The sequence below is a fragment of the Nomascus leucogenys genome, chromosome 18 (assembly GCF_006542625.1).
Source record: "Nomascus leucogenys isolate Asia chromosome 18, Asia_NLE_v1, whole genome shotgun sequence".
In the NCBI taxonomy this organism is placed as follows: Eukaryota; Metazoa; Chordata; class Mammalia; order Primates; family Hylobatidae; genus Nomascus; species Nomascus leucogenys.
Window position 1 is genome coordinate 39,084,189 of NC_044398.1, and position 14,296 is coordinate 39,098,484.

The 14,296-nt window shown below is 38.1% G+C and overlaps 1 protein-coding gene and 1 pseudogene across 4 annotated transcripts in view; one reads left to right on the plus strand and one right to left on the minus strand.

Moving 5' to 3' along the window:
* The window catches only part of PARG (poly(ADP-ribose) glycohydrolase), a 136,203-nt gene that overhangs the window by 94,920 nt on the left and 26,987 nt on the right, over positions 1 to 14,296 (minus strand). For all 4 annotated transcript variants that reach the window (XR_001114968.2, XM_030798265.1, XM_003278183.4 and 1 more), the window contains one exon: positions 14,181 to 14,255. Coding sequence is in view for 3 of the 4 variants with exons in the window: in XM_030798265.1 (XP_030654125.1) it covers positions 14,181 to 14,255 (75 nt within the window). In the remaining variant the exon portion in view is untranslated. The remainder of the gene's footprint in view (positions 1 to 14,180; positions 14,256 to 14,296) is intronic.
* Positions 7,877 to 8,214, plus strand: LOC100586568 (annotated as a pseudogene).

The following is a 14,296-nucleotide window of genomic DNA, read 5'->3' on the forward strand; positions in this document are numbered from 1 at the left end:
TTTATTAAAAATGGACAAGTTCTACTCAACAGCTCAATTATTTGAAGTAATACCCAATCTAAAAAAATTCAAAATGCAGTCAAACAATGTTGAGAAATCTCAGAAGTCCCTGTGAGCAGGTGTCAGATGCAGAAGGATCCTTAGGGATGACCTAGTACACTGCTATCCAGTCTAACTTTCTGCAGTGATTAAAATGTTCTATATCTGTGCTGTCCAGGATGGCAGCCACCAGCCACATGTGGCATTTGAAATGTGGCTACTGTGACTGAAGAACTGAATTTTAAATTTTATTTCATTGTAATTAATTTCTATTTAAATAGCCATATGTGGATAGTAGCTAGTGTTTGGACTCCACAGATGTGGTCTTTCTTGCTACACCACTCCAATGAAATAGTCACTAGGGCAACCGAAAGAAGATTCAGGGGTTTTCAGACCTACGTAGATACAACTACAGATGATTAAATCTGTAGCTTTTTGTTTAGAGGTTTTAAAATACACCTAATTTTATTCAACTGCATCAGGCTACTTTTGGTAACCCCAATTCATTTTAAAAGAAGGATGAAAATGGTCAAATATTCCTCTTGAAGTAATTTTGGTTTTATAGCCTATATAAAAATGAAGGCATATGAGGACCGATGTGGCACGTAGTTATATCACATAAAACATTAAGAGGTCAGGTTCAATCTATCATCTAGGGCATTCATCCTCCTTTTGCATGCAGGGAATTAAAGAGGTAAATGGGCCCCTGAGGTATGAACTTACGGAACTCAGAAATCCAAGAAAGAGAAGAGCCTCTCCCTTCTACTGAATTCTAGTCATGTATTGCTACTTAGTCCAAATACATATTGAACACCCACTCTGTCCAGGACATTAGATTGAGCACTGTGAAAAATAAACACCAAGACAAACAATACAAGGTGTCTGTCCTCTAGAAACTTACTACTTTTTAGGGTAAAAATACTACACAACAACTATAAAGCCTGGGCACAGTGTGGTTCATGCCTGTAATCTCAGCACTCTAGGAGGCCAAAGCGGGAGGATCGCTTAAGGGCAAGAGTTTAAGACCAGCTTGGGCAACGTAGTGAGACTCAGTCTCTACAAAAAAAAAAAATTTCTTTTTTGAGACGAAGTCTCACTCTGTCGCCAGACTGCAGTGCAATGGCGCGATCTCGGCTCACTGCAACCTCCGCCTCCCAGGTTCAAGTGATTCTCCTGCCTCAGCCTCCAGAGAAGCTGCAACTTACATGCCACCACGCCCAGCTAATTTTTGTATTTTTAGTACAGACGGGGTTTCACCATGTTCGTCAGGATGGTCTCGATCTCTTGACCTCGTGATCTGCTTGCCTCAGCCTCCCGAAGTGCTGGGATTACAGGCGTGAGCCACCATGCTTGGCCAAAAAAAATTTTACTTAGGTGTGGTGGTGTGGACCTGTAGTCCCAGCTACTCTGGAAGCGGAGGTAGGAGGATCTTGCTTAAGCCTAGGAATTTGAAGTTACGATGAGCCATGATTATGGCACTGCACTCCAGCCTGGAGGACAGAGCAAAGCCCCGTCTCTGGAAAAAAAATAAACAAAAAAGACTATAGTAAAAGTTATGCATACTGGCCTTACCTTTTCTCTCTACCAATCACCAGTCGCAAATGGTCAACTATCCCCTTACACAAATAATTCCTAAATCTCTCAGCAAGTGATTGTGGTTCAAGGCCCACATTTTTGTGCTGGACTACTCTCCCTGAATATCCTGAACTCAGTTCAAGAAACATTAACTGTGCATTAGCCATGAGCTAGAAAATACTAAGATGCCCTGGAAAAATTGGGCCTCATGAATATTCAGACATTTCGTGGCTATATGATGCCTAATGTAACAAGCATATGGAGGCGTGCACAGGTACTACTGTGGGCACCCAGAGGAGTTTTTAGTAGAGGCTGAGAGGACAAAAAAGGATACTCAGAGAAGATAAAAACTGAGCTGAGTCTTGAAGGCTGGATTAAGAAGCAAGCAAACACCATGACAGAGAACCACAAGTAATTTAGAGTCATTAGACCATCAGGTTTGGAGCAGGAAAAGTGGCATGAAATGATGCCGGAGAGGTGGGCAGAGGCAAGGTCATGGAATACCATAAATATCACCAAGAGTTGAAAAGAGATGAAATGCCATGGAAGGTTTTAAGATCTATGCTTCAGACAGCTCACTGTGTGTAAGCAGCATGAAGGATGGGTTTGAAGGGATCAACTGCACACAGGGGTCGGCTAGGTGACTGTTACAATATACTAGCTGAGTCACGACGATGGTATGGTGGAGACAAATGTAACAGAAATAAAGGCAAGACTCAAGAAGTATTTAGGAAGTAAAATTATGACATCATACTGTAAGATGAAGAAATGGCAGATCATCACAAAAGGTGGCTGAGGCAGAATAGGGCAGTTAAAATGATTAACAAGTTCTGGCTTGAGTGAATGAATAGACAAATGGTGGAAACATTCACTGACAGAATTTGGAAGAGTGGTGACAAGGCTAGTTTTAGGTACTTGTGGAATATCCAGGTGAATAAATCCAATAGTCAATTAGACGATGGCAGAGAGAAAGAGCAGAAGAAAAAAGATTTGCATATAACCTGCATTAAGTGGTATTGAAAGTTCTCACTACGTTAAGTGCTAGGAACATAACAAAGAGCAAATCACAGCCTCATACGAGGAAGCTTATAGAAGATGACTATAAAACATCAATTACAGAACTGTGAGTGGTAATGATGCGTCAAGGTAGGTTCATCAATTGTAGCAAATGCACCACTCTGGTGGGGGATGTTGATAACAGGGGAGGGTGTGCATGCCTGGGAGTGGGGGATATATGAGAAATCTGTGTATTTTGCTATGAATCTAAAACTGCTCTAAAAAAAGAAAGTCTAGGTCAGGCACGATAGCTCATGCCTGTAATCCCAGCACTTTGGGAGGCCCAATGTGGGCGAATCACCTAAGGTCAGGGATTTGAGACCAGCCTGGCCAACATGGTGAAACCCCATCTCTACTAAAAATACAAAAATTAGCCAGGCAAGGTGGTGCGCGCCTGTAATCCCAGCTACGCAGGAGGTGGAGGCAGGAGAATCCCTTGAACCCAGGAGGCGGAGGTTGCAGTGAGCCAAGATCATGCCACTGTACTCCAACCTGGGCGACAGACCAAGACAACATCTCAAAAATAAACAAATAAATAAATAAAGTCAATTGCAGAAGTGATAGTCATGCTGAACACTAAAAGTCAAGCAAGCACTAACCAGGCAGCAGGGAATGAGGGTCAAGGCCAGAAAAGAAACAGTGACATATGCATCCTAAAGTATAATTGTTCTGGACATGCTGCCCTTGAGGAATGGAATAAGACTAGCTTTTCCTTTGAGATAACAAGAAAGCAGCATGACATATGTTGAAACCCTTAAAATGAAGAAACTGAAAGAATTTACCTTTTAGATGTCCTCAAATCTCTCCAAGAGGTATTAAGTAGGAGCAGACTGATAGTGGAATGTCAGTAAATGTTAGAAAACAATGAAAAGGTTTGGAATCCTAGAGTAATGAGGAAATATATAAAAGATGGCAACAGGAAACAAAGGCCTAGTTAAGAATGAATAACATGAACTCTTAGCAAGGCCTATCAGTAAGATTTGTTATTCCCTCTCTCCCTCCTTCCCTGTCTCCTCTCGCCCTTTATTTCTTCCTCCTTCCTTTCCTTCCCCATTACAACTGTGCTCTGCAAAGTGTGCTCCATGGAATACTTGCTACAAAGGAAGTCAAAAGCTGTTACATGGAAGCTGTTTATAAATAAGTTTGAAAAAAAAAAGGTTTAATTAAATCAAGCTAAGCGTGTTACTTTACTGTAAGACTCCTCAGAGCTATTCCCAGAAGGAGGATATAATATGCAGTACATTCCCCCACCTTAACCATTAACCCTTTACTTACGAAGTGTTAATATTTGCGTAATACAACCTGGGACACAGTGGACCAGAAGAAAAGGGATGAAAGCAGTGGAGACTCAAAAAACAGAAAGCACAGTAGGAATAAGGGAGTAGAAAACTAGGAGGCTGAGGTGGGAGAAGAATTCTGAGCTCATGACTTTAGAGAAGGAGCTGGCCCAGGGGATAATCAGGTCCAAGCTCTGGTCATTTGTGGTCACATGGGTTAATAAAGTAGAAGGTGTCACACACAGACTTGGGTTTGACTAGCAAATGGTTCATCAACATGAATATCAACTGAATCGAAGCTGCCCGAGGTGATGCCAAGTAACAGGAGAGAGGAAAAGAGGTGTCAAAGATGGGCAGATAACAAGAACGGGAAGAAGGAATATAACCAGATGGCAAAGGATTCAAAGGAACGAAGACTGTTGGAAGCTGGTAGGTGCTTTCCCTGAGGCTGTGATGCTGCTGCTTCTTTTTTTTTTTTTTTTTTTTTTTTTTTTCCAGTAGAAACAGGGTTTCACCATGTTGGTCAGGCTGGTCTCAAACTCCTGACCTCAAGTGATCTGTCCGCCTCAGCCTCCCAAAGTATTGGGATTACAGGCATGAGCCACATGCCCAGCCATGTGGTTCTAAATGATGCCAGATCTAAGGCTATGGGCCATTAAGGCCACCTTTTGCTAGAGGGTTTTCTTCTTCTTTCTACCTTGAATTCAAATCTTTGAACTTATTGGGCCTCCCTAGCTTTACTCAATTAGTTTTTATGACGAATCTTCCCCTTTCCCTAGCCACTTTCAATTAACCTAATGTTTGGGTAGTATGTTTAATCTGATTCAGCTTCTTTCCTAGGTGCTATGTCAAAGACCAACTCTGATGGCATGTGCCACAGTCCATAGATAAAGATGAGATGTCACTTAGTTACTTAAACTCCCTAAACCTTGGTTTTCCATTCTTCATTTGTAAAACAGAAATATTAATAGCATCTAACTCATGAGGTGGTTGTTAGAATTAAATCAGATAAAGCATACTGCTGACACTATAGTTGGTACATAGAAAACTCTCAGTAATAAGCACTACCACCTCCATCGCCAAAGATAACCAAATAAGATGATCCAGCAAACACAAGGGAGATATTTACAGGGAGGATCTTGTAGAAGGGGTGAGTCTGGGATGAGACAGGCCTATGCCTGCAACAGATAGAAGTGTCCAAGAGAAGTGACGCTGGAATAGTCTGCAACTTAAGCAGCAGGCATGGAAGAAGGAAAGGATTACAAAGGGAGACAGTAGCCAACTATCAGGAAAGAGGCTATGCATATGGTTACTTAAGGCAGTGAGCAGTTCCAACATTGCACTCCCAGTGGAAGATGCCCTTTGTTTATCTTAGAGCTAGACTTCTCAGGACTGAGGCAGATTAGACCAAGAGCAAGACCTCAACACATATCACTTTGGAGTTCATTTGAAAATATTCCATATTTCATTATGCTGGAAATGGCCCTTGCTGCAGAAAATGTCTTTTTATAACACTTTTCATGTAATCAAAGAGCATTTGCAGTGACAAGGCACTATGTCACTCAGCTTACTAAAACTTCGTTAACACACTATAAAGAAAAATTATTTAGCCAGCTTAGAATCTGACAGACTCTTCTAGTTAATCATTACCTGTCATTATCATTACAATAAATCGAGGATGAGTATTTTTCTCTACTAGTACTAATAGTAAAATAAGGAGAAAGACCATTGGCTCAGTCTTTGGTAAACCATAGCACTAACAGCACCCCCTCATATAAAAGGACCAATGGACCTATTTAGTCTTTGATGAGCAAGTTTACCGCTTGCTTAAATAGGCTACACACTGAAACAGTACATAAATTTGAAAAACAGATCTAACGTTCTGTTTTTATTTACTCATTATTTTTACCTTCAGATAAAAATACTACAATAGTCCTTCCAGGGTTAAATATGAAATGTTACATGTAGATAAAAGTGTTCAAAGCATACTCAAAAGGCCTACAGAATTTATTTTGATGAGTAGGAACATAAGAAGAATAAATGCAAATTAACAGGAATTATAAATCAAGGCATCATGTTTAACTGTGTTAAAAAAATATAAACAAAACAAAACAAAACCCAAAACACTTCACAGCTAGCTGATAAAGAGAGATATAAATCATGGGCAAGATTAAAACACAGAATTATTTTCACTCCTCTAACAGTAGATTTTTGGATAATGAAATCAACACTGCAGCAACATTTAAAAGGAATAACTTCTACTGCTATTTGACTCAAATGAAGGGTTAGAGTTATAGGACAAACTAAGTACTAGCTTAATTTCATTATTACAATATAGGAGAAAGTCTACTGAATGAATTTTCACTTTTGAGTATCTATAACTTCTAACCTCTTTGTCCACCACATAAATAAATACAATCCAGATAGTGTTTTGCAAACACAAAATAACAACTCTAACTTCATCAGTGATCTAATGCATAGAGGGCTCAATTAAGACTGATATTCCATGGTAACTCATCAAGTTTATAAAAGCAAAGTGCCTAGTTCCAATTGGAGTAATCTGTCCTTTGGGATATGCACTATTTAGAAATCATAAATATGAGACCCTCAACATATGTCCCAATTCAAAAGCACTCATTAACCAAACCAGGGAGAGAAATTCCACATATTCCATCCAAATCTAAAAGTCACAATTGATCTGTTTCAATATTTTAGTGACTCTGATTAGCTCCCTTTTGGCTCCTATAGTTCTCATGAATTACATTGAGCTGTAAAGTAATGCAGACCTTATGATTCCAGAGACTGAGTCACCAAGGGAAGAGGTCCGAAAAGGTTAAATTTCCACTGAACTCCAAATCAGAGGTTCGAAAACTAGAGAGATAAAGACATTAGCTGTAGTCTTATGAAACATTCAAGGCTGCTTTCATTTGATTAGGAGTTTGGTACAGGCTCTTTGTGACAAATACAACAAAGACACTTGATATTTTTTAAGCTTTGAAGAAAATCCCAGAAAACAGATTATCTATGAAGAATGTTAAATCAAGCTAAGTAATGTGTTTATATACATTCAGAAACTTACTTCAGTGTTATCAAAAAACCAAACCAAAACAAAACAAAAAATGACCACCAAAAGGCTATCATGGAAGGAGGCCACATTCCTTCAGTTACCGAATAACGAAATCTGTTGTGATTTAAAACGGTAGTTATAACAATTTACTGCCTTAGGTCAGGTTTTCCCAAACTATTCTAAAAAGCACTAATCCTCCATGAAATGTTTATAGACAGTCTGGGGATAAAGGGGTGGGGATAGGAGGAATGAAGAGAGAAGAAAGAAAAATCCTCTAACAATATTTTTGTTCTAAAATTTTTAATACACAAAAATACTGAGTATATTTGATACAGTTAAAATTACCATGAGATAAGCTACTCATAATAGCATGCCACACCTCAGAAAGCTAGGATGTCCACAGTATACCACGTATGCATGAATGCATTGATGCTCAAGTGATGCATAAACATACAACTATTGTGTTTTACGTTATTGAATCATAGCTGATTTGTCCTATGATTTTTGCCTAATAATTTCAACATATATTTTAACTTTTTATTACATAATAAAGGCATAAATCAAAACTTAATTTCTTCCAGCCATTACTTTGCATATGTGAAATAACTTTTTGTAATCTATTTTAATACAAGTTTATGTTCTTTTTTTCTGAGTTTCTACTGATGCTCTGCCAATACATTATCATTTTTAAAGTTTTCCATAATCACAAGTTCAAAAGCTGTTATTTTAGCTAAACACAGGTATAATAATACATGCCTCAATTTTGGAGACAATGAATTATGTTGTAACTGTTTTTAAAATTTTAAGTGGCCTTTCTCTTTCTGCCAACTTGGAGCCTGTGGAGGCCTGCTGGGAACAGGAATACTAAAAGGCAGTATGTCTGGAAGGCTGTGGTCCAAGGCCATTTTTGCTGAGTATAAGTGGGGTCTCCAGAACCAAAGACAGCACACAGCTCTTTTTAAAATTGAAGGTGTTTATGCCCAAAATGAAACAGAATTCTATTCGGGCATAAGATGTGCTTATATACACAAAACAAAGAACAACAAAGTGACTCCTGGTGGCAAAACAAACAAAACCAGAGTAATCTAGGGAAAGGTAACTTGGTCCCAGGGAAACAGTGGCATAGTTCACGCCAAATTCTGAAGCAATCTTCCTGCTAAGGCCACTGGACACAGAATCTGTGTGATGCTGTACCCCTGAAGCATTTAAATTAATGAAAAGTAAATAAATAAAAGTGGATTTGTGCTCTTGGAAAAAAAAAAAAGTAAAAAAAATTTAAATGACAGAAAGAGTTCTGAAGAAAAAGATAGATATAATAACATGATCAACTTAATTTGCATCATTCAAAACTCAATATGATGTCCCATTTACCTTTTAAATTAAGTAGCACATAAATAAAAATGCAAGTTCAATACTAACAGAATTACACACTCTTATTTACAGTGATAGAGGCTTTAAACAGTCTTTCTCTGACAAGTCATAGGATAAGAGCTGATAGGAGAATGTGAAGTCAATATTTTAATAACTACAGCGAAGACAAAAGATGCACAATTTCTAAGTTGCAATAATCTATTTTGTATGCATGATTTGAAGTAAAGACTTTATGCTATATATGTATATTTAAATTGTGGCTTACAAAGAGAAATATATTACTAGCCTCATCACAGCAACAAAATCATTCTAAAGTCTAGGTTTTTCATTTTTTACTTTTAAATGTCCTCTCATTCCTGTACTCCTATCTCTCACTCTCTACCTTTACCAGCCACAGATGCAAAAAACAAAAGCAAAACCAAAACCACTTCATTTTGTTATTTATGACAGCCTTCATGGAAAAACCAACGGAAGGATGAAACAAAAGGCATATACATTTCTATCTTTTCAATTCCAGACATAAAACTCAACATGGAAAGGAAGATGAAATAGTCACTAAAATCCTTAGGCTTCCTTTCAACAATTAGTCCATTTTCTTAAGAAGTTTTCTACATAAATCAATTGCAGATTTAAAGCTCTTTATATTAACATTTTATACTTATTGTGAATATTCAAAAAGTACATAAAAATATATATGTATAGTCTAATGAATAAATATAAAACAAACATCCAAGTCCACAAATAGAAGCCAACATTGCAGAAACAGAAGAAACCCCCTTAAAAATACGTCCCCCATGCCCTTCTTCAGTTACTACAGCTTTAATGTAAATTTCACAAGTTAACACACTACAAGTGAAATGAAACAGTGCCACAGGTGTTGTAAAAGAGGAGTATTTGGCTGGGCACGGTGGCTCATGCCTGTAATCCCAGCACTTTGGGAGGCCAAGGTGGGTGGATCACCTGAGGTCAGGAGTTCGAGACCAGCCTGACCAATATGGTGAAACCCTGTCTCTACTAAAAATACAAAAATTAGCCTGGTGTGGTGGCGGGTGCCTGTAATTCCAGCTACTCGGGAGGCTGAGGCAGGAAAATTGCTTGAACCTGGGAGGCAGAGGTTGCAGTGGGCCGAGATCATGCCACTCCACTCCAGCCTGAGTGACAGAGGGAGACTCTGTCTCAAAAAAAAAAAAAAGTGAGAAGTATTTAAAAATTCCTCCAAGATGCATTGATAGAGGCCTTTTATAACATATAGAACATTTTGTTCAACTTTCCAGTGAAAAATGCCAGGAGTAAGTATATTGATTCATTTAGAATATAAATTACAGAAGTGTTTGAATTTAATTTTGTGAAACACCACACAGGAGGGCCATAAAACACAGATTCTGTTTGTAGCATTTCCAGCAGCTGGCAGTGAGGAAGACCAATATTAGCCCTGAAGTTGCAGAAAACACTAAATAACAGCAATTTCAACTCAGTAACACCTAAATATATAATTATAAATAACAAATTAACAGATTGGTCTCTGTGATCTTTGCTGGTTTCTGAAAAAATAATAAAAGCTTAGGTAATACTCCTTACTTCCATTCCAGTAGAGGTGCTCACACACCAGGATGGGCTTCTGGGCACCTTACCTCTCGTGCTAGAGACCAGAATGTAGGTAATTACAGTACCATGGATTCACAATGACTGTTGACATGAACTCCTCTTGTTGTAAGGTAGTTTGGGTTACAAAATCCTTTACTTACAGAATTAATCAAAGAAAGGTTTTAAGGAGATAAATATCAACAGCCTCAAAATAAACATAACTGCAAAATATTAATCTTAATACGATGTCAAATTTAACTCTTTTCCTTAATAAAACAAGCCACTCAGAGTTCAATGTGATATTTAAGTAAAGAATTTCCAAATTCTGGCTGGGAGCAGCCACTCACACCTGTAATCTCAACACTTTGGAAGGCCGAGGTGTGCAGATCACTTGAGGTCAGGAGTTCGAGACCAGCCTGGCCAATATAGTGAAACCCTGTCTCTACCAAAAATCCAAAAATTAGCTGGGTGTGGTGGTGCATGCCTGTAGTCCCAGCTACTCAGGAGGGTGAGGCACGAGAATTGCTTGAACCTGGGAGGTGGAGGTTACAGTGAGCCGAGATCATGCCACTGCACTCCAGCCTAGGCAATAGAGTGAGACAACTGTCTCAAAACAACAAAAAATTAGAAAATAAAAATTGAAAATATTGCCAAACCCTGCCAATAAACAATGTTTAAGAACTCTTAGTTTAAGGCCGAGCACGGTGGCTCATGCCTGTGATCCCAGCACTTTGGGAGGCTGAAGCGGGCAGATCACGAGGTCAAGAGATGGAGACCATCATGGCCAACATGGTGAAACCCCGTCTCTAATAAAAAATACAAAAATTAGCTGGGTGTGGTGGCGCACATCTGTAGTCCCAGCTACTCGGGAGGCTGAGGCAGGCGAATGGCTTAAACCCGGGAGGTGGAGGTTGCAGTGAGACGCTGCATTCCAGTCTGGTGACAGAGCTAGAACCCATCTCGAAAAAAAAAGAACGCTTTATAGGCCAGGCACAGTGGCTCAAGCCTATAATCCCAGCACTTTGGGAGACTGAGGAGCGAAGACTGCTTGAGCCCAAGAGTTCAAGACCAGCCTGGGTAACAATGGTGAAACCCTGTCTCTGCAAAAAAATAGAAAAAACTAGCCAGGTGTGGTAGCACATGCCTATAGTCCCAGCTAAACGGGAGGCTAAAGTGGGAGGATGTATATAGCCCAGGAGGTTGAGGCTGCAGTGAGCTGTGACAGCACCACTGCACTATAGCCTGGCTTTAAATTAAAAAAAAAGAACCCTTTATAAACAAGCATTCCTAGTCCAGAACATAAGACACTGAAAATGCAAACCAAATATAATTTATTTTCAACTTAAAACCAAACCAAACAATTGTTTCCCTTGCACTAAAAATCTTTTCTTCCACCAATCCCACCTACATATATGTCTGACACTTACTTCTCACTAACCACTGCAAGCGTGGGCAATGTTGTCCCTGTAGGTCATGACTTGCTAAAGTTCTAGAATAATATCTGGAGATTTGATGGATAGAAAAATACACAAGTGTATTAAACATCCAAGGTATTTTGTTAAGTACACTGATAATGACAGAATAGCAAACAATCACAGGGAGAACCACCTTCAAATCTCTAGATAGGCTTTACACAAATTTCCTCAAATCTCTAACAAACACAGGAATGGATGAGCAGACAATTTATCAATTTGATGGAATATTATTGCAACCATTAAGGCTAAACATTATAAAGTTATATAACACAGAAGATTTTATAATACAGCATAAATTTTAACATACATTTGTATCTAGCTATAAGACATCATATATAAGGGCAAAGACTTAAAGAATACAATAAGAAATGAATACTTAGTGTAGTTGTGGGGACTTCTCCAACCCTCCGTATGTTTACAAAGTAAATACAAATCAGAAGGTCTGGTTGGGCGCAGTGGCTCACACCTGTAATCCCAGCACTTTGGGAGGCCGAGGTGGGTGGATCACTTAAGGTCAGGAATTTGGGACCAGCGTGGCCAACATGGCAAAACCCCATCTGTACTGAAAATGCAAAAATTAGCCGGGCAACGTGGCAGGCACCTGTAATCCCAGCTACTTGGGAGGCTGAGCCAAGAGAATTGCTTGAACCCGCAAGGCAGAAATTGCAGTGAGCTGAGATTGTGCCGCTGCACTCCAGTCTGGGTGACAGAGTGAGACTCCATTTCATAAATAAATAAATAAATATCAGAAGGTTGAAAACGCAAGGACTCTTCTCTTTAAAGAACTGTAAAACTATCATCAGCACCTGAGTAATCATCTCATATTTATGATCTACACTAAACACACCAAAACCTGCTATATATTACCCATTTCAGGCATGCTTCTGGGCAAGGTCACCAGATAAAGGGGAAACAAGGTCCTGTCTGAGTGTTCTGATTAAGAAGAGAGAAAAAAATGACTACTTCATAGCAAGGTGACAGAGGTATTGTAACCAATGGCATGTTTTACTGCCATCTCAAGGTATCAAATTATACATTACTTCTTACCCCAATTAACCACCATATCCAATTTAAGCCCAGAAAGTTACAATACAAATGTTATGTCCTGATAACTTAAGTGACAAGCGTAACGACTATATCAGTTTGATCTACTTTTCATTGCATCAGATATTACATTGCTGTTACAGTGAAAGACATTTAGATTCAAGGATATCTGAGATATCCAACTTCCAGTTACAAGGATAAGGCTTCCATTATTTATGCCTGCCTTGTAAAAGCCACATGGGTCAAAAGCTCAATAAGATACTCCTGAAATTACTGGCACTACCTCGAAATGCAGAATTGGTTTGGATTCTATTAAAGTGATGTAAGAATTGCCCTTAGCACCTAGGTTTTTTGCAGAAAGTAACAAATTAATCCTAAAATTCAGAGTGAAATGCAAAGAATCCAAAAATAGCCAAAACAAATTTGAAAAAGACCAAAGTTACAGGACACACACTTCCTGACTTGAAAACTTACTACAAAGCTACGAAACCAAGACTGTGTGGTACTGGCACAAGGATAGACATATAGATCAGTGTCGTAGAACTGAGAGGCCAGAAACAATCCTTAAGTCAACTGGTTTTGAAAAGGTGCCAAGACAATTCAACAGGGGATAGAAGAGTCTTTTCAACAAATGGTGCTGGGACAACTTGTTATCCACATGCAAAAGGATGAAGTTGAACTCCTACCTTACACCACGTATGAAAATTAACTCAAAATGGATATTCACATGGAAAATAGTAAAATTGGACGTCTAATTTACGTCATATACAAAAATTAACACAAAATGGGTAATGGTCATAGTGTAAGAGCTAAAGCTATAAAATTCTTAGAAGAAACGTAAATCTTCATGATCTTAGATTAGCTTCTTAAATATGATCCCGAAAACAGAAGAAAAGAAAAAAAATGATAAACTGACTTCGTCAAAATCAAAAATTTTTGAGCTTCAAAGTGTACCATCAAGAAAAAGAAAAAAAACCCACAAAATGGGAGAAAATATTTACAAGTCGTATATCTGGTAAGGAACCTGCATCTAAAATATATAAAGAATGCCTAAAATTCAATAATAAAGACAAAAAAATTGAATAGATATTTCTCCAAAGAAGACACACAAATGGCCAAGAGATAAATGAAAAGACTCTCTCTGCTAATGGTACTATGAAAGTGATATTCCTATCCACTACTGGCAGCATAGTAAATTGCTACAATTAATCTGTGGAAAAATGATTTTATGGCAAAAGTTTTTAAAAGATTTTTAAACAAATGTTTTGTGCCCTTTGACTTAGTCATCTAATTTGTGGAAATCACCTAAAGAAACAATATCAAATATGGGAAAATATATATACATATATAATTTTGTTGCCACAATGTAACTGAAGGTAAAACTGGATGCAACCTGTATGTTTGAGAATATAAGAACCATTATATTCTCAAACTCTAATCATGGACTATTATATATTCCTCGATAATGCTGATAATGGTATGAAAATACAACAGAAAATGTGTATTCTAAGAGACTAAAACAAAATTCAATATTAACTCCTAATTATATTTACCTAAAACATACATATAAAATAACAGCAAAGTTATAAAACTAAAAGAGGATAATTATCTTAGTGTGGCAGAATTATGGGTATTCTTCTCAAACCTTCTTATTGAGTTGTCAATAATATTTTCATAAAGAAATACTTTTACCTTATCCCAGAAATCCATCAAAGCTGTAAAGTCCCATTTCTTAGAATACGCCACATTGTATTTCAGAATAGCATCCTGTGGAAAATGCAGAAACAAAACGTCATGGTATGGCCAAG